The following is a 16,057-nucleotide window of genomic DNA, read 5'->3' on the forward strand; positions in this document are numbered from 1 at the left end:
TTTTGGGATTTCCTGGGGGCGTATCTCCGGAACCCCTACGTCCTACCGGGGACATATGGGCATCCCCAGATTGGTCTCGGTGAGACCTTTCCAACGGTGTATGGCCCGTCACTCCACGCACTTGCGCTTTGGAGATGGAGGGCCGACAGTTTGCCCAATGTTAAGCCCAAGGACGCGGTCTTTTTCCCACACGAACGCTCCGCGAAGTCGAGATTTACTTTTTTCCATTTTATTTGGGCTGGCAGTGAATGAGTTAATATATTCCCTAAAGCCTGTGACAAAGTGTTGATTGAATTCTCTCACTAAAGCGCACGTATAGTGTACGTTTTCCCAGATGCCTTGTTTCATGTATGTGACCCCATATCAGCCCCCCCCGACCCCCCCCCCCCCCCCAAACCCCCCCCCCCCCACCCACCCACCCCTTTTGCTCTTGCAGCCACAAACTGTCTGCAGCCAACATTTAAGCTTTTGCTCTTGTAGACACCTTCAAGTGTGTGCGCGAGTGTTGTAGAGAGCAGAATTTATGAGGTGGCACATTTTTTTTTCTCCGCACTTCACTTGGTTTCATCAGTGACTTCGCTTTGCATATCATTTTGTGGCCCTCTCTGAAGCATTTCATTAGCCCCGCCCCGTGCGTGTGCGTGCGTGTGTGCGCGTGTGAGTTTATTCTGTTTGTTCACTGCATAACTCTGAGCGCACGTAACGTTGTCGATCTACGGGGACGCCTCGTCTTATAGGGTGCACATTACTCACGCACCCACATTTGTCCGTGGGGACACACAACTCTGTGGGGACACTGAGAATTTTAGATGCGCATTACTCCACATGTACAAACGATTCTGTGGGGAACACACAACACTGCGGGGACTCCTTATTTGTAAATATACATTATCGTGTGTGTGGTGACTTTACTAGTCTACGAATACACACGAGTCTGCGGGAACATCTCGATTTATAGAGTAATGGAGTACCTGAAGATAAGATATTAAGGGGCTTTAGAACTGTTTTTGATGCAGTCTGATCAACAATATCAGCATAATCAATAATGGGCAGAATCATTATAGAACTAATGGATATTTTATTTTCTTGACATTAAATGGAAAACAGTGCATATTACACCTAAATTCATCTTAATTTTAGTTCATTTAAAACATATTCAAAATGTTTAAAGGTGAGTATTGAGTCAATCCAAGCACCCAAATATTTACATTTATGAATCTTCTGATGAAAGGTCACCAGGGTCCGAGGCGGGTGGTGGTGGTGATAGCTTTTTTGGCTCCTTTAGTCTTTCCTCTGGTCTCTCGATGTCGTCCTAATCTTGTTGGAATTCAGATGTTTCTGGGGTTGGTGAAAGGTTCTGGATTTGTAACTCTGTGGGGGGGGGGGGAGGTTGGTATCTGGTTGGTGTTGGATCTCACTTTGCTTCACCTTTCCTTCCTTGATCCTTCCTCTGGTCTCCTGACCACTTGCCGACTTTGGCAGGACCGGTTAAGGTGAAGGGTCTTAGATTTATAACAGCTTTCTGGTGAATTAAAGAGCACAAACTTGCACACACGCGCACAAAAAAAGAGCGATGATGATGACATGTTGACTCGGGAAGGCTGCCGAATGAATAATACTGAAAAAAAAAGGCTAAAATAAGTTATAATAATCAAACTCATGCAAGGTCATTACAAAAAAAGAAGGGTACCTAAGGTTGATCCTTGAGGAACACCTCTCTACTGAACTAATAAATCTGACTTACAGCTTTTCTTTTCTACTGTGTAAATAACAATTAAACCACAGCATTGTGTGTCCCCCAAAGGTGTGTATCTACAAAAATGTCCCCACAAATTTGCGTACGTGACGATGTGTCTCGCCGTCCACGCACAGTTTGTCAAATCCGTGTCAAATCCGTGTGTGTTACCCAGTGGGGGACACACACTTCTGTGCAGACACAAGCTTCTTCAAAGTGAAATAATCCATGTGTGTGTGTGTGTGTGTGTGTGTGTGTGTGTGTGTGTGTGTGTGTGTGTGCGCGCGCAGAGGCCCTGGAGAAGCCGTACTACGCCGACTACTCGCCGCTTCGCCGTTCCATCCACAGCGTGTGCACCAGCCACTACATGGACCTCTTCATCACCATCATCATCTTCACCAACCTGCTTACCATGAGCATGGAGCATTACAACCAGCCGCAGGTAACCACGGCAACAGTCCCCCTTTCATCACCAGCGCATTGCATGCTTTCATCGCGCGCGTGTGCGTGTGTGTGTCAAACAGTACCTGGTGGAGATCCTCAAGTACTGCAACTACATCTTCACGGTGGTGTTCGTCATCGAGGCCATCCTCAAGCTCATCGCGTTTGGTCTTCGTCGCTTTTTCAAAGAAAGGTTGCGACACTCCCGCATGCGTTGTTCCTCCGGTGGCGTAGCGCCGGTTGCCAGGTCGCCGGTTGCGAGTCACGAGGTGCCCCCTTTGACGGCAACATTCAGACCCATTTGGCTCAGTCACCTTTCAAATAATGTGATATCAAAAAGTTTTTTTTTTTTTATGAATTACATTTTTGAATATTTTTTTATTTTTGGATGTTTGACCTTGATGTATTTATTAATTAAATTAAAATTATTATTATTATAATAATTAAATTAAAACAGGAAAGGGGAAGGAAATATGAGAAAAAAATAGGAAAAAAGAAAAAAAATTTTTACAAGAATAAAGCGTCATTTTTAAGAAATATAATAGAAAAATATTAAAGTAAGATTAAAAAAAAAAGTCTGTTTTAAGGGCTCCCAACACACCAAGGTTATTATAGTTCATGAAAATAAACAAAATAACTCAAACAAAAAAAAATTTTTTTTTAAATGTCAATTAAATTAAATGAAAAAAAGTGTGTAAAAAAAAAAGTTAACTAACTGAAACTACATTTTAAGTTTACAAAACTAACTAAAATTAACTCCAATTCAATAACTGTAACTATAAAATTGAAAATATCCATTTTTGACTTTGTCAATTTCAGACATGAGCTTTTGGGGTTGATTTTGATATTAGTCAAGTCGAGTTTATTTATATAGCCCTTAACCACAAAATCATCTCAAAGGGCTTCACATGCCCACAGTTAAAAAATATCCCCATGTTACTGTACGGACGTACGTAAGAAGGAAGATCAAATCTGCGTTTGGGAATTTTACTTAATTTTAATTCTTGAATTATTGTGACGTTTTTTTTTTCTTGCACTTTACAAATGCTTCATTAAAAAAAACTAAAAATAATACTAAAACTAATAAAAACTTAATTAGAACCAAAAAAAGATCTTGCACTCTCTTTTTATAAATACAGATATAAAAAAAATAAAACTAATTCTAAAACAAAAACGTAACTAAAGTCATCCACTCGAAAAACAAACTAAAATGAGCCGGATTTGACAAACAAAAGTCAAAATGAAATCAAAAGTATTCTGAGAAATCCAAAACGCTGAGTGTGCGCTTGTCGTCCAGATGGAACCAGTTGGACCTGGCCATCGTGCTGCTGTCCATCATGGGAATCACGCTGGAAGAAATCGACCTGAACGCCTCGCTGCCCATCAACCCCACCATCATACGCATCATGAGGGTGTTGAGGATCACGCGAGGTACGCGCGGCCGCACGCTCGACAAAAAAAACAACATCACTTGAGGTCTGAGCGACAACCCGCTCAATTTGGACATTTTCCTTTGAATATCTCAGGAACTGCTGGGTCAATATTCACCAGACAAGGATTCCAAATCTGCATATATATAAACCTGCAATGGTGCATATTTGAGCACTTTGACCTTCTGACCTATAATTTGACCCTGAAATTGAATCACATGACCGAGATTATTATCAATTTTTTTTCACAGCAATACGGAGTCAAATTGAATATCTGTGTGTGTTGAGATCATCACAGCGCCCAACACACAATATGAGCAAAACTGTTAAATGCCCACTTTATTATCTTCCCGTGTGGGCTCTGCCAAAGATCAAAATAATAATCATCATATTTGCGCCCCAAACTTACTGACGTGTGGCGCTTTGCGTGTTGCAGTTCTGAAACTGTTGAAGATGGCTACAGGAATGCGAGCTCTGCTGGACACGGTCATGCAAGCGCTGCCTCAGGTAACAACATGCTGTCAACTTGTAAGAGAGTTAGAAAATACAATTTGCTGATATTAGGAGAATAAAGTCATTATTGTTACCCAGTTGCTCCCAAAAACGTATAAATATGTTCTATTTTAAACATTAACATGCCCCCAAAGACAGAAGGCTTTGATGCAGCCTCTGACCTGAAAAGGACGCTTAAAGCAATTGCCGTTATTACAAAAACGGCCATCAGGTGGCAGCAGAGCAAAAGAGATCAATCAGGGCCGTGTTGCAAAAAGCTCTTCGCCCCCACTGTTTTAAACAGATTTGTGAATAATGATTCAAATGAAGAAACTTAACTATATTCTAATGCTAATTATTGCAAAACAGAAACAGATACAAATAAACTTTTTTTGATGAAAGAAGAGACCCTAATCTTTTTTTTTTTGGTAGGTTCTATGTTTTTATGAATGAGTTTTTACTATATTAATTTTATGCTAAGCATAGTTTCTCAGGGGCATAAAATATATAAAATGTATCTTTTTTTAATATTAAACATTAAAGTGATTTTTTTTAAACTATTTTGGCTATAAGGCTGTATATTTTAAATGTTTCCAAAAATATTTATTTTGCGTAAAAAAATAAATTCTTAATTGTATTCTTATTCTTATTTAATTGTTATGTTTTTATTCCAAAATATAAAATATAAAATGAACTCCCAGCTACATCAGCATTTGGAACCATTTCAAATGAAAACACACATTTTCTTTGACTCGGATGGATAAACGGCTTGAAAAATAACAAACATTTTTGTTTTCAATATCTTCCACCAAGCAGTTTTTGAAGTTGTCCTTTTCTTTTGCGCGAGCGTCCTTTTTCCAAGATGGATGATCTGTGGCAGCGTGAGTCACCGCGTCGTCATTCAGCGCTTGCTTTTTTGCCGTTGTCGTTCACGCTTAATCAGAAGCGTACTCTGATGTATGGCAAATGAAGTCATTCTACCTTCGCATAATGGCTTCCTGTCGCTGCGTGTTTCTTATCAAATATGGAAGAAGGCCACTCTAAAGAGCGTTGGGAGCCGTATAAAAGTGCCACGATGGAGATTGCGTGGGGAAATTAACAGCATTTGGCTGATTTGCTTACTGCTCTTATTCGAGTGTGACCATTTTTTTTTTCCCGTAATGAGAAGCAAACACTGCAAGCAAGCGGAAACGTTTCTGTTGAAGGTTGAAGGAAAAGGTCAAAAGACCAACTTTGGTGGGTCCTGTTAAAAATTGCAAAAAGGGTCATAATGCAGAATCCGGGATGGGAGGGAACATTTTATTTCATGTCAAAAAATGTCCTCACAATATGAAATGATTGAAAAAATTAAACTTTGGTTTTTTTGCCTTGTTTTGAATTTTTAATATTTTAAATATATATATATATTTTTTTATCAATTTGTTTTATATTTTTAACTAAATGTTTTGATTTCTATTACATTTTTTAAAACTTGTCTTGAATAAAAATGCCATTAATCCTTTCCAAACTTCCAAAACAAACTTTAAAAAATACACTACTTTATTTGGGAAAAAAGTGTACAGTAATGACATTAAAAAAAAATGTTTTTGTCATATTTCCTTCCTCCTTTAATTGTGCTGCTCATTCTAGCTTTGGCCACCTGGGGGCAGTATAAAACAGCTGTGATGAGCTGGAGGCTCAGCTCCTCTCTCAGTATGGCAATATGAGTTGTTCTTCACAGAGGACAAAGAATATATTGCTGGCATTGGGCCTCACAAGTCACAATTTAGTCAATTTCATATTAAAAAAAAAAAATCTACACTATTGGTCAGTCCACACGTGGGTGTTATTTTTTTTTTTTACAAATTATTTACCAATCGGAAGTGTTGAAAATGGCTTGCTCGCTCTGATGGTGCAATGATAATGATTAGGGATGTAACGATAACGGCAATATCGCGATATTAAAACTGCCACGATATCGTCGTCATCCTGTCACGATATTAAAAGCCAGATTGATTTCCATTTGTGCAGTTCTAGCACCCTCTGGTGGCTAGTTTTTTAGTGCAGTTTAATTTTCACAAGGTCTCCTGAAAAGGGATGATTTTGGAGGTACAAAGTTTTGGCCTGAGGTTTTCGGTATGCCTGCCAATATTGTTATATGGACTCTTGATGATGTGCTTCAATACCGTTGTTTTTTTTTTAAATACATATGACTTTTTTTTATTATAAGATTTTAATTTGGTCTTTTTTTTAATTACTTTTATTCCTTATTTTTTTTAAATCCTTTACATTTATTTTTATTCCAACATTTTAATTGCTAAACATCTCCAGTCTTTCTATATATTCATATATTGTATTTGAACTCATTCACTGCCATTGATGGCTATAGACGTCAAAAATTCATTTTAATTATTTTTTTTTGTTTCACATTTTTTTCCCACTTTTCTTAACAAGAGTATGAAAACCTATCATTTTTTTATTGTACATTTAGAACAGATATAAAATTTGTGATTAATCGTGAGTTAACTATTGAAGTAATGCGATTAATTACAATTACAAATTGTAATCGTCTGACACCCCTAATTTTTAATAATCTTTTCTTCTTTTTTTATTAGGGGCATCAGGCGATTACATTTTTTTTAATTGTAATTAATCACATGACTTCACTAGTTAACTCACGATTAATGACAAATTTTATATCTGTTCTAAATGTACAGTAAAAATTGTTCTAGGTTTTCATACTCTTGTGGGGGAAAACATTTGTGAATTTTTGACGTCTATAGCCGTCAATGGCAGTGAATGAGTTAAAAATATTTTTTAAAGTAAAATAAAAAGTGCATAAATATATAATTTCCTTAATGCATTTTTTAAATCTTGTTTTTTTGTTACACTTTACGTTTTTTTTTTTAAAGCGCTTTACTACTTTTTGTTGATTTATCTCCCATTTGACGTTTCCACCTTAATGTTAATGTTGATGAATGTGGCTTGTTGAACGGATCTCAAACGAGACAACGCACGTGACCTGCTGATGCTCGTCACGCGCCCATCGGGACGCGCGTGCGCCTCCTTTTGTTTTCCCACTCAACGGAGCTGCGTGCGCGCCTTTTGGGATTTCAATGTTCAAGTTAGTTTAGCAGCTCGCGCGCTGTCTGCTTTATGTACGCCTCTCTCTCTTTCTATGTGTGTGTATACTTTCTCTTTCTGTGTGTGTGTGTATATGGCCCCGTATACATGTCCTGTATATATGTGTGTGTGTGTGTGTGTGTGTGCGTGCGTGCGTGTACTGTTATGTCCGTCTAGGTGGGGAATCTGGGTCTGCTCTTCATGTTGCTGTTCTTCATCTATGCAGCTCTGGGAGTTGAGCTCTTTGGAAAACTGGGTTAGTGCGCGTGTGCATGCGTACAGTACGCTCGTGCGTGTGTGTTGCGTTACATGCATTAATGATGTCAATTTGAGCCCCCTCCCCAACACACACCCCCCTCATGTCCCCCCGTCCACCCTTGCTCTAAGGCGTTTTTCTCGCATGTGCTTTCCAGAGTGTTCCGAGGAGAACCCGTGCGAGGGCCTGAGCCGTCACGCCACCTTCGACAACTTCGGCATGGCCTTCCTGACGCTCTTCCGAGTGTCCACCGGGGACAACTGGAACGGGATCATGAAGGTGATCGGCTCGCCCGTCTGGCCGTTAAGCAAGATGGAAGACGGCGGCGTGTGCTGAGCGTGCTTTACGAGGCAGGCGGCGTTTGAGAGAGAGGGAGGGACGCAATAAGAGCGAGGGACAATAGAGGGCGACGAGGTGATGGTTACGCAGGGGATAAAGTCTTTTGCGCCCCCCGTTGGAGGACATTGGAAGCACAATGTGGTGCACGCAACGTTTTCTGTTGTTTTAGGTGAAAATTGGCAAAAGCCTAAAAAATGCTTTTTTTAAAAAAATACTTTTTTAAAAAAAATCTTATTTTTTTCCTTTATTTCATTGTGTTTCTTTCTTTCTTTTATTATTATGATTATTATTTATTTTATTTTTTACAAATTTTAAGTTTTTTTTTTACTCCTAGTACTTTTGCATTGTTTTACCATAGCTACATTTTTACATTCTTGTTATTTACATATATTTTTTTCATGTTTAAACTTTTTTTTTCTTCTTTTTTTCCCATTTTGTTATTTTGTCTTTTTTTCCACTCTTGTTTTTCAACCATTTTACTTTTAAAAGATTTTTTAATAATTATTTTCCTGAAAATTTTTAACCTTTATTTTGACATTTTAAGCATTGGTTTTTCTCTCTCTTTTTTTAAATTTATTTTTATTAGAAAATTTGAATTTTATTTAATTTTTGCTTTTCTACTACTTTTGCACTACATTTCTTTAATTTCTTGTTATTTACATATTTTTTTCCACGTTTTTAATTATTATTATTTTTAGCTTTACATTTTGGTATTTTTTTCTTTTTTTCCACTTAGTTTTGTTTTTGTTCTTTTTAAACGTTTAACGTTTTCTTTTTACATTTTGTTTTTCAACCATTATACTTTTTAAAGATTTTTAACAATTATTTTCCTGAAATTTTTAACCTTTATTTTACTTAAATTTTTTTTTTTTTTTTAACTTTTTTTTAAACCACTTTTTCATATTGACATTTGTTTCCTATTAATTCATTTATTTATTTTTCATAGTTTTGACCTTGCATACTGTACTATATGCAGGTATGAATGTAAACCGTGCAAGTACGTCTGTGGCGACTCCCCATCGCTCACCGCTCGCCCACTGGGGAACATCCGTATTGGGAGTTCTGAAGGTTATTGTCTAACCTGTCTGGTCATTAATGAAGACGGAAGATTGTGAGGTTCATGCGAAGCTAAGCGTACTTTATGAGACAGGCGGAGGACAGAATAAAATGGTAACAATGGAGGGTAGCGAGACAATTGTGCCGCAGCCGCAAGGTCTTTTGCGCCCCCTGTTGGAGGAAATTGGAAGAACAATGTGGACAGTTAAGAGAGTATGAAGAGGTCACTTGAAGATTCCTACTTTTTCTCATCTCTTCACGTGTCAATTTCTGTTCTCAGGACACGCTGCGCGACTGCCGGCCGGAGGACCGCCACTGCCTCACCTACCTGCCGCTGATCTCGCCCGTCTACTTCGTCACCTTCGTGCTGACGGCGCAGTTCGTGCTGGTCAACGTGGTGGTGGCCGTCCTCATGAAGCACCTGGAGGAGAGCAACAAGGAGGCGCTGCTGGACGAGATGGAGGAGCGGCGGGAGCGCGAGGAGGCCGCCCGCAGGAACAGCGCCGCGGCGGGGGGCGGGGACAACGCCGCCGCCCCCAACGGCGACGCGCCCGCGCAGGTCGGGTCGCGCTCGGAAGTTCGGTCTTACTGTCGAAATGGGATGCGGCTGAGATTAGAGCAGGAAGTGAAATGTCAATTGATTGATTGATCGATGTTGACTGATGATGTCACTGGCACAAAATGGAGTGTTTGGTTGAATCCAGGAGTGCAAGTCACTCAGACCCGACTAGTTTGGGGCCTAAATGCGCTGCAGAAGAAATGCAAACAGGACTGAAAAAGGGATTGTGGACGAATGAGTCACGTGAGGCTGATTTGCATTTGATGTGAACCGGGCAGGTGCAGGCAGAGGACGAGGAGCGTTGCCGCGGCAACCTGCTGAGCATCGGCCGCATGCTGTCCCTGCCTAGCGACAGCTTCGGCCAGCAGCCGCTCAGATGCGCGCCGTACCCGCCGGGTGGCGTCGACGCCTACTCGGCCTACAGCTACTTAGGTGAGACTTGAGCTTCACAACTGCATTTTGCTTTTTCGGGGGGCTTTTGGGGCATGTTGACACCATTAAAATATTTATTTTTTTAGCATTATTAGCATTACCATTATTATTAGTGTTCGGCATAATGAATATTTGAAATATATTTATATATCATTGGTATTTTTTTCCATTTTGTTTTTCATTTCAATATGTGTGTCCTTATGTATTTGAATAACATCTTAAAGTAATTAATAGTTATCATTATCTTGACTTTTATATTTTTAGGATGTAGTTGTACCTTTTGTCAAATTATTTGCTATTGTTTTTATTTTTAGCATTATTATTTATTCCCTCGTTAAAATGTTAATGATTTATTTATTATTTACCACAATGTTATAATGTATGATTTTTAGGATGTATTTGTACCTCTTTTTGAAATTATTATATATTTTTTTATTTTTAAGAATTTATTTTTACATTCTTATGATTTTTTTGGGGAACCCATGAGTTTTATTTTTATTTTTTTGTATGAAGGCTTTGAAGCACACATTATTTTTGATCCACTTAATCTGCCTAGCAACATGCCATCATTTATGGTCTGTGTGATTTAGCACTTCTCACTTCCTGTTCCTGTCACCTCTCCCTCTCCCGCTTTTTCTTAGGTCAGCTTTGAGGCGCTTCAGACACAATCTTGCATATTCCTTGTGGTCACGTGAAACGAATATTTTCTTGTTCAGGCTCCATGTCGTCGCTGGGCTCCAGCGGGGGCGGCTCCCTGCTGCAGGTCCCGGGCGCCCTCCCCGCCATCAGCCACGCCTCGCTGGGCTACGGACGCAGCAGCCGCCCGATGATCCACCTCAGCAGCTCCCAGAGCATCGACAGGGGCTCGCCCCGCCAAGGCGGCCCGGCCGACCGCCGCCGCCGGCTGGACTCGGCCCACAGCGTGGACGGCTGCCGCTTCAGCCCCGCCCGGGTCGCCGACCTCCGACGACTGAGCTCCGCGCACAGCGTGGACGGCTACAGGGCGGGCGCCGAGAGGGCCAAGTTGGTTTCCAGTTGCAGTATAGACAGACAGCCCTCGCTCAGGCTGAGCTCCCAGCACGGGGCCTCAACGAGGCCCTCTCATTGGCTGAGCCCCGAGGAGAGTTTGGATCGCAACAAGCTAAGCCCCTCCTACGTCCCCGAGAGTTCCGTCCTCAAGAGGCCGGCGTCTTTTCGCGCTGCTGGTCGACAGTTGCGCAGACAAGTGAGTGCGTTTTCATTTTATGTATTGTAGCTTAAACGCGACATGTGATTATTTTTCTTGGGGGCACTCGTGATTTTGCCCCACAAAGTCTCAACTTTAATGGTTAAGATGATTAGCCTCACATATTTTCTTTCTGCATTCTTGTCCCAAGTTTCACCACCTTGTCTCCATAAAAGGGCCCTGGGGCACACCTGATTTTGCCCCACGGACTCTATTTAGCGACAAGTCATTCATTAATAGTGGTAGTTTGATGCAACAGTTATTTAAAAAATGTCATTTTAAAAATACAAAGTTAAAAAAAGGTCAAAAAGTAAAATTTTGGGGAAAAAACAAATGTGGGGAAGAAAGATTTTTTTAAAGTAAAATAAACTAATAAAGGTTAAGTGAAGGGAAAATATAAAAAAAAATAAAACACTGATTTCTTTCTAATTTAAACAATTGTTTAAAATCTTTAAAAAAAAAATAGAGTAAAAAAAGTTTTTAAAAAAGTAATGGTAAAAATAATAAATCAAGAAAGTGGTAAATAATATTTTAAAAACCAAAAAGTGAAAAATGCTTAGAAAATATATTTAAAAAAATTAAAGAGAAAAAAAAGTTGTAGGGCTGTAGTGCTAAGTTGACCACAAAAATTGGTCATATCTTCCATGTTTATTTATTTATTTATTTTTCACCATGAAAACATTTATTTAATGGCTTTGGGGCATTCTTGACTTTGCCCCACAAACTTTGCCTAGCAACAAGTCTTTAAATTTGTTCTTGTAACATTCTTTCTTTAACATTCAAGAAAATTGTTATTTAAAAAAAAAAAGGCCTTTGGGGCACATGCAAAGTTGCCCCACAGCCATATCTTCCCATTTAATTTAAGTTATTTTTAACAATATTTCACCAAATAAATAACATTTGTTTTGGCTTTGGGGCACACCTGACTTTGCCCCACATCCTCGGCCTTGCATTATTTCCATGTATTTGCACGCAGGAGGCCGTGCGTTGTGATTCACTGGATCAAAGCGGCTCGGCTGACAACGTTTCGGACAGCCACCCCCCCGTGCCCGCCGGCTCGCCGTCTTCTCCCACGCCGCCCCGCCAGCGCTCGTCCAGCGTTCACACCTTGAAGTACACTCAACCGCAGAGGGTCATCTCATGCCGGAGTCGCGAACCCGGACCCGAATCGGACCAAGCGGGAAAGGACGCAGTGGGGGCGGCGCCCCAGGCGGCGGACGACCCCGACGAGGAAGTGCGGCGCATCAACACGCACTCGCACAGACACCTGGCGCCCGATCCCGACGAGGCCCGCTGCCGCCTCAGCCAGTCGGTGTCGCCGGTGTCGGGGCGGAACAGGAAGGAGCGCGTGAGCCCGCCCCCGGGGGAGGAGCCGGTTACCATGGCGACGCAGCTGATGGACAGCAGCGTGGAGCTCAGGAGGCGGACGCTGTCGTTCGACGCCACCGCTGTGGCGACCAATCAGCCCGAGTCCGGCTCTCTGGACGACTGACTGTTTTGTTTTGGATTTTTGGCGAAGCACACGAGGCCACGCCCTCCTGCCTTGTCCTGGCCAATCACAGGGTTTGTGTGTTCAGACTGCTCCCCGCCGTGCAGTTTGTTTGTTTTTTGCACACTTTGGAGTCGTTTAACCTTTAGCGTATACTGACGACACGTCGACTTTCCTTTTGCTTGTTCTATACTCCTGCTTCCATCCCAGCTTCTTTGCCCTTGCGCCTCAAGCCTAGGTCACGGTGCCATTCAAACTCATTCACGTCCTTCATTTTTTCTCTCTCTTGTTTCACATTCCACATAACGGAACTAAAAGTCATTCCGTTTCAGTAACATTTCAAACTTAACGTTAGTAAGAAAATCATAAAAGAAAACGCTTCGTCGTAACTTGATTTATATATTTTTGTTTAAATGCTCGTCGTAGTAAAAAATCAACAAAACACTAACTTGAATTAATGAGTGATGACGCTCGTCATAAAAAAAATTCCAAAGGAAAATCCAAATGTATGCAAAATGTATGCAAAATATCCTTTAATATCAGTCAACTTTTTTTTTGTCCGCTGAATTTTTTATGACAATTTTTGCTCAGATTCCGATGACAAGTATTTAAAGAAGTTAATCACAGCGTGCGAAAAATGTTGCATTATATGTTGGGAGTTTTTTTTTCTTTGTCGCGCAAAATTCAAATTCATGTGTAAAAGTTAACGTTAACCACTATTCCTAGTCAAATAGAATACTAACAAAATACTACTTTTAAAATGTGATACTATTCGTCACAAAAAAATCCAAAGAAAAATTAAAAAATGATACGAAATGATACGAAATTTGCTGGCATCTTGAATTTTTCCACGACATTTTTTTGCTATGTTTTTTGCTATGTTTTTTGCTAAAATTGTAAAAAGAGGTTAACTGCAGTTAACAGTAAAACAAATTCGGCAAAACACCCCAAACTTCTTTTGTTTTTTTGCAGAATTTTTGCAACACATTTTTTACATTGATTTTTTTCCTGGAATTTTTGCCACATGTTTTTTGACATTTTTTTTTTTTGCCAATTTTGCGTTATTTTTCAAGAAAATTTTGCTCATATTACAATATAAGCTCTGTTCTTAATAAAATCAACAAAACAAAGCATTTTTGCAACTTTTTCCACAATGTTTTTTTTTTTTTTTGCCTAGCTTAGCTAACATGCTCTACTATTGAAAGCAGGTGAGGACATTTGTTATATTTTAAAAAAAAAAAGCCAAAGAAGAAGTACAACCAGAGTTCGAGAACGAGGACCGTAGAACTAAACTGCAATGTTAAAATCAACAAAAAGTTATACTGTTTGATAGCATGTGAGAAATAAAATTAAATAAATAAAAATAAAAAAAAGCTTTGAATAGCTTTGAAAACAATTAATCACTTATCACGAAAAACCTCCAAAGAAAAATCAAAATATGCACCAAATATGGTAAGTCCACTTTTTTTTTGCAAGATTTTTTTTTCTGTCATTTTGGGGCAAGATTTGTGAAGATCTTGCAACACATTATTTTGTGACTTTTTGAATTCATGCAAATTGTACCTAGCTGCATTCAAATATATTGCTATATTATAAGCTTAAATGAATAAAATACACATTTTTAATCATCAAAAAATACATATTTAAAAAAAAATATATATATATAGAATCCAATCAATGTATGGAACATGTAGTGTGACCTAGGCTTTAGCGGTCTCTACCTCTACCTGTTTGCCTCCCTGCGCACACTCAATAATCAGTCAATTATTCCCGCCTGATGAGTTTCACTTCCTGTTTTATTGCTTCGTATTCTCAGGGTAGAAGTAGCGTTTAGACTGCCCCCTGCTGTCTGAAGTTGGACTTGAATCGCCTTTTGGGTGGGGGGGGCCTTCAACCTGCCCCATAATGCAACAATTTATGCAATGTGTATCCGAAGGGTTTCAAACACAAACTTCAACGACTTTCTCAGTGGCGCCCCCTAGAAAGTTTTTTTTTTTAATTGCCCCGAACACCAGTTTCACCGTTTGATGAGGAATTCTGTCTCTAATGAACAGGATGCATGGAAAAGTCTCAAAGAGCCATGACTGAAATTGAACAGGAAGGCGGCCATTTTGGTTTGAAGCAGCCATTTTGGGAGAAATCCAAAGGCTGTCACTATGGAATTTGCCCAAATTGAGCTGAATTAACCAACATTTTCCAGGGCCTCGAGTCAACGTGCCTGAAACGTCACCAATTTTTGAAAGCGTGCGTATCCTGGTCCCCAACGCACTCAAAAACGCAATCATTGATGCCCCTGGAATGTTTAAAAATATTAGCGGACACCAGTTTCACCAATTCTGCGTCAGGACGGAGGAAAAAGGACCCATGCCTGAAAATTGACCACAAAGGTGGCCATTTTGATTTAAGCAGCTATTTTGGGCAAATACCGGGAACTCCTACTATGGAATTTGTATAAACAAACCCCAAAGATGTGGTATTAAAGTTTGATGTTGGTCAACACAACATGTAAAGTAAAAAAAAAAAACAATAATCTGCCCCGGACACCATTTCCACAGGTTGATTGGAAACTGGCGCCAGACGACACAGAAAAACCTTTCAAGATCCCATGTTTGAAATTGAGCACAAAGGCGGCCATTTTGGTCTGAAGAAGCCATTTTGGATCAAACTCCAAGGCTCTTAACTTGACCAACTGGTATTAACTAATTAGAACAAAATAATGACAATCGGAAGCAAAACCAGATGAGATATGCTCAAATCTGCAAGATTTTACAGAAAGGCGTCCAAGTTTGATGTTCCCAAGAACAAAACCCGATCAGAACGTTTCAAAAGAGAACAAAAAATCTGTACCAGATACACCAGTTTCATGGATTGACGTGAAATGGGGCAGACATGTCTATTATTAATAAAAATAAAAATAAAACTCAAGGACTCATCCGTACAATTGAACAGGAAGGCGGCCATTTTGTTTCCATGCAGCCATTTTGAGGCAAATCCAATATTTTTGTTAGTGTTTTGGAGCTGACGAACAAGCGTGCGGATAAGAAGGGCTTATTCAAGGTCGAATAACGAAGATTCTATTTTATTAACACAGCAGCAGCGGCGACGTGAGGAAGAAAGCAGGTGAATTTTCAATGCTTATGAATGTTACAGGATTTTTGTCAGAATGATGATGATGATGATGATGATGATGATGATGATGATTTGAAATGTTGCACATGAAACGGTCTGAGATGCACAAAGCGCAGCAGGGCTTTTCACACCGTCCCTGAAATAAAACTACTTCCTGTCTGACTTTTTACTCGCCTCCTGTTACGTCTTGCTAATAATTTAAAAAAAAACAAGACATCGTGCATGCCCAGTGCACGCACTCACACACATTCTGTCATTTCTCTCAGCTACTCAAAAATAGCAGATAATGAAGCAAGTGAAATGATGAAAAATAGTGAAGAAAAAAAAGGTACAGTATGTCGTATCTGTGTGGGACCCACACCAAATCATTTT

General features: G+C 39.9%; 1 protein-coding gene across 2 annotated transcripts in view; it reads left to right on the forward strand.

The window, feature by feature from the left end:
• LOC147169244 (voltage-dependent T-type calcium channel subunit alpha-1H-like) overlaps positions 1-15,852 on the forward strand; it is a 73,581-nt gene extending 57,729 nt beyond the window's left edge. Inside the window, exons 26-35 of one of the 2 annotated variants that reach the window (XM_086082440.1) lie at positions 2,026-2,177; positions 2,260-2,369; positions 3,474-3,607; positions 4,043-4,113; positions 7,378-7,456; positions 7,614-7,735; positions 9,132-9,410; positions 9,689-9,842; positions 10,559-11,067; positions 12,044-15,852. In XM_086082440.1, the coding sequence (XP_085938566.1) occupies positions 2,026-2,177; positions 2,260-2,369; positions 3,474-3,607; positions 4,043-4,113; positions 7,378-7,456; positions 7,614-7,735; positions 9,132-9,410; positions 9,689-9,842; positions 10,559-11,067; positions 12,044-12,559 (2,126 nt within the window). In that variant the 3' untranslated portion in view covers positions 12,560-15,852. The remainder of the gene's footprint in view (positions 1-2,025; positions 2,178-2,259; positions 2,370-3,473; positions 3,608-4,042; positions 4,114-7,377; positions 7,457-7,613; positions 7,736-9,131; positions 9,411-9,688; positions 9,843-10,558; positions 11,068-12,043) is intronic. The other variant, XM_086082441.1, reaches the window with a different exon arrangement.
• Positions 15,853-16,057: the final 205 nt, after the last annotated feature.

This window comes from Leptonotus elevatus, chromosome 8 (assembly GCF_054856555.1).
Source record: "Leptonotus elevatus isolate MCC_2025b chromosome 8, RoL_Lele_1.0, whole genome shotgun sequence".
Taxonomy (NCBI): Eukaryota; Metazoa; Chordata; class Actinopteri; order Syngnathiformes; family Syngnathidae; genus Leptonotus; species Leptonotus elevatus.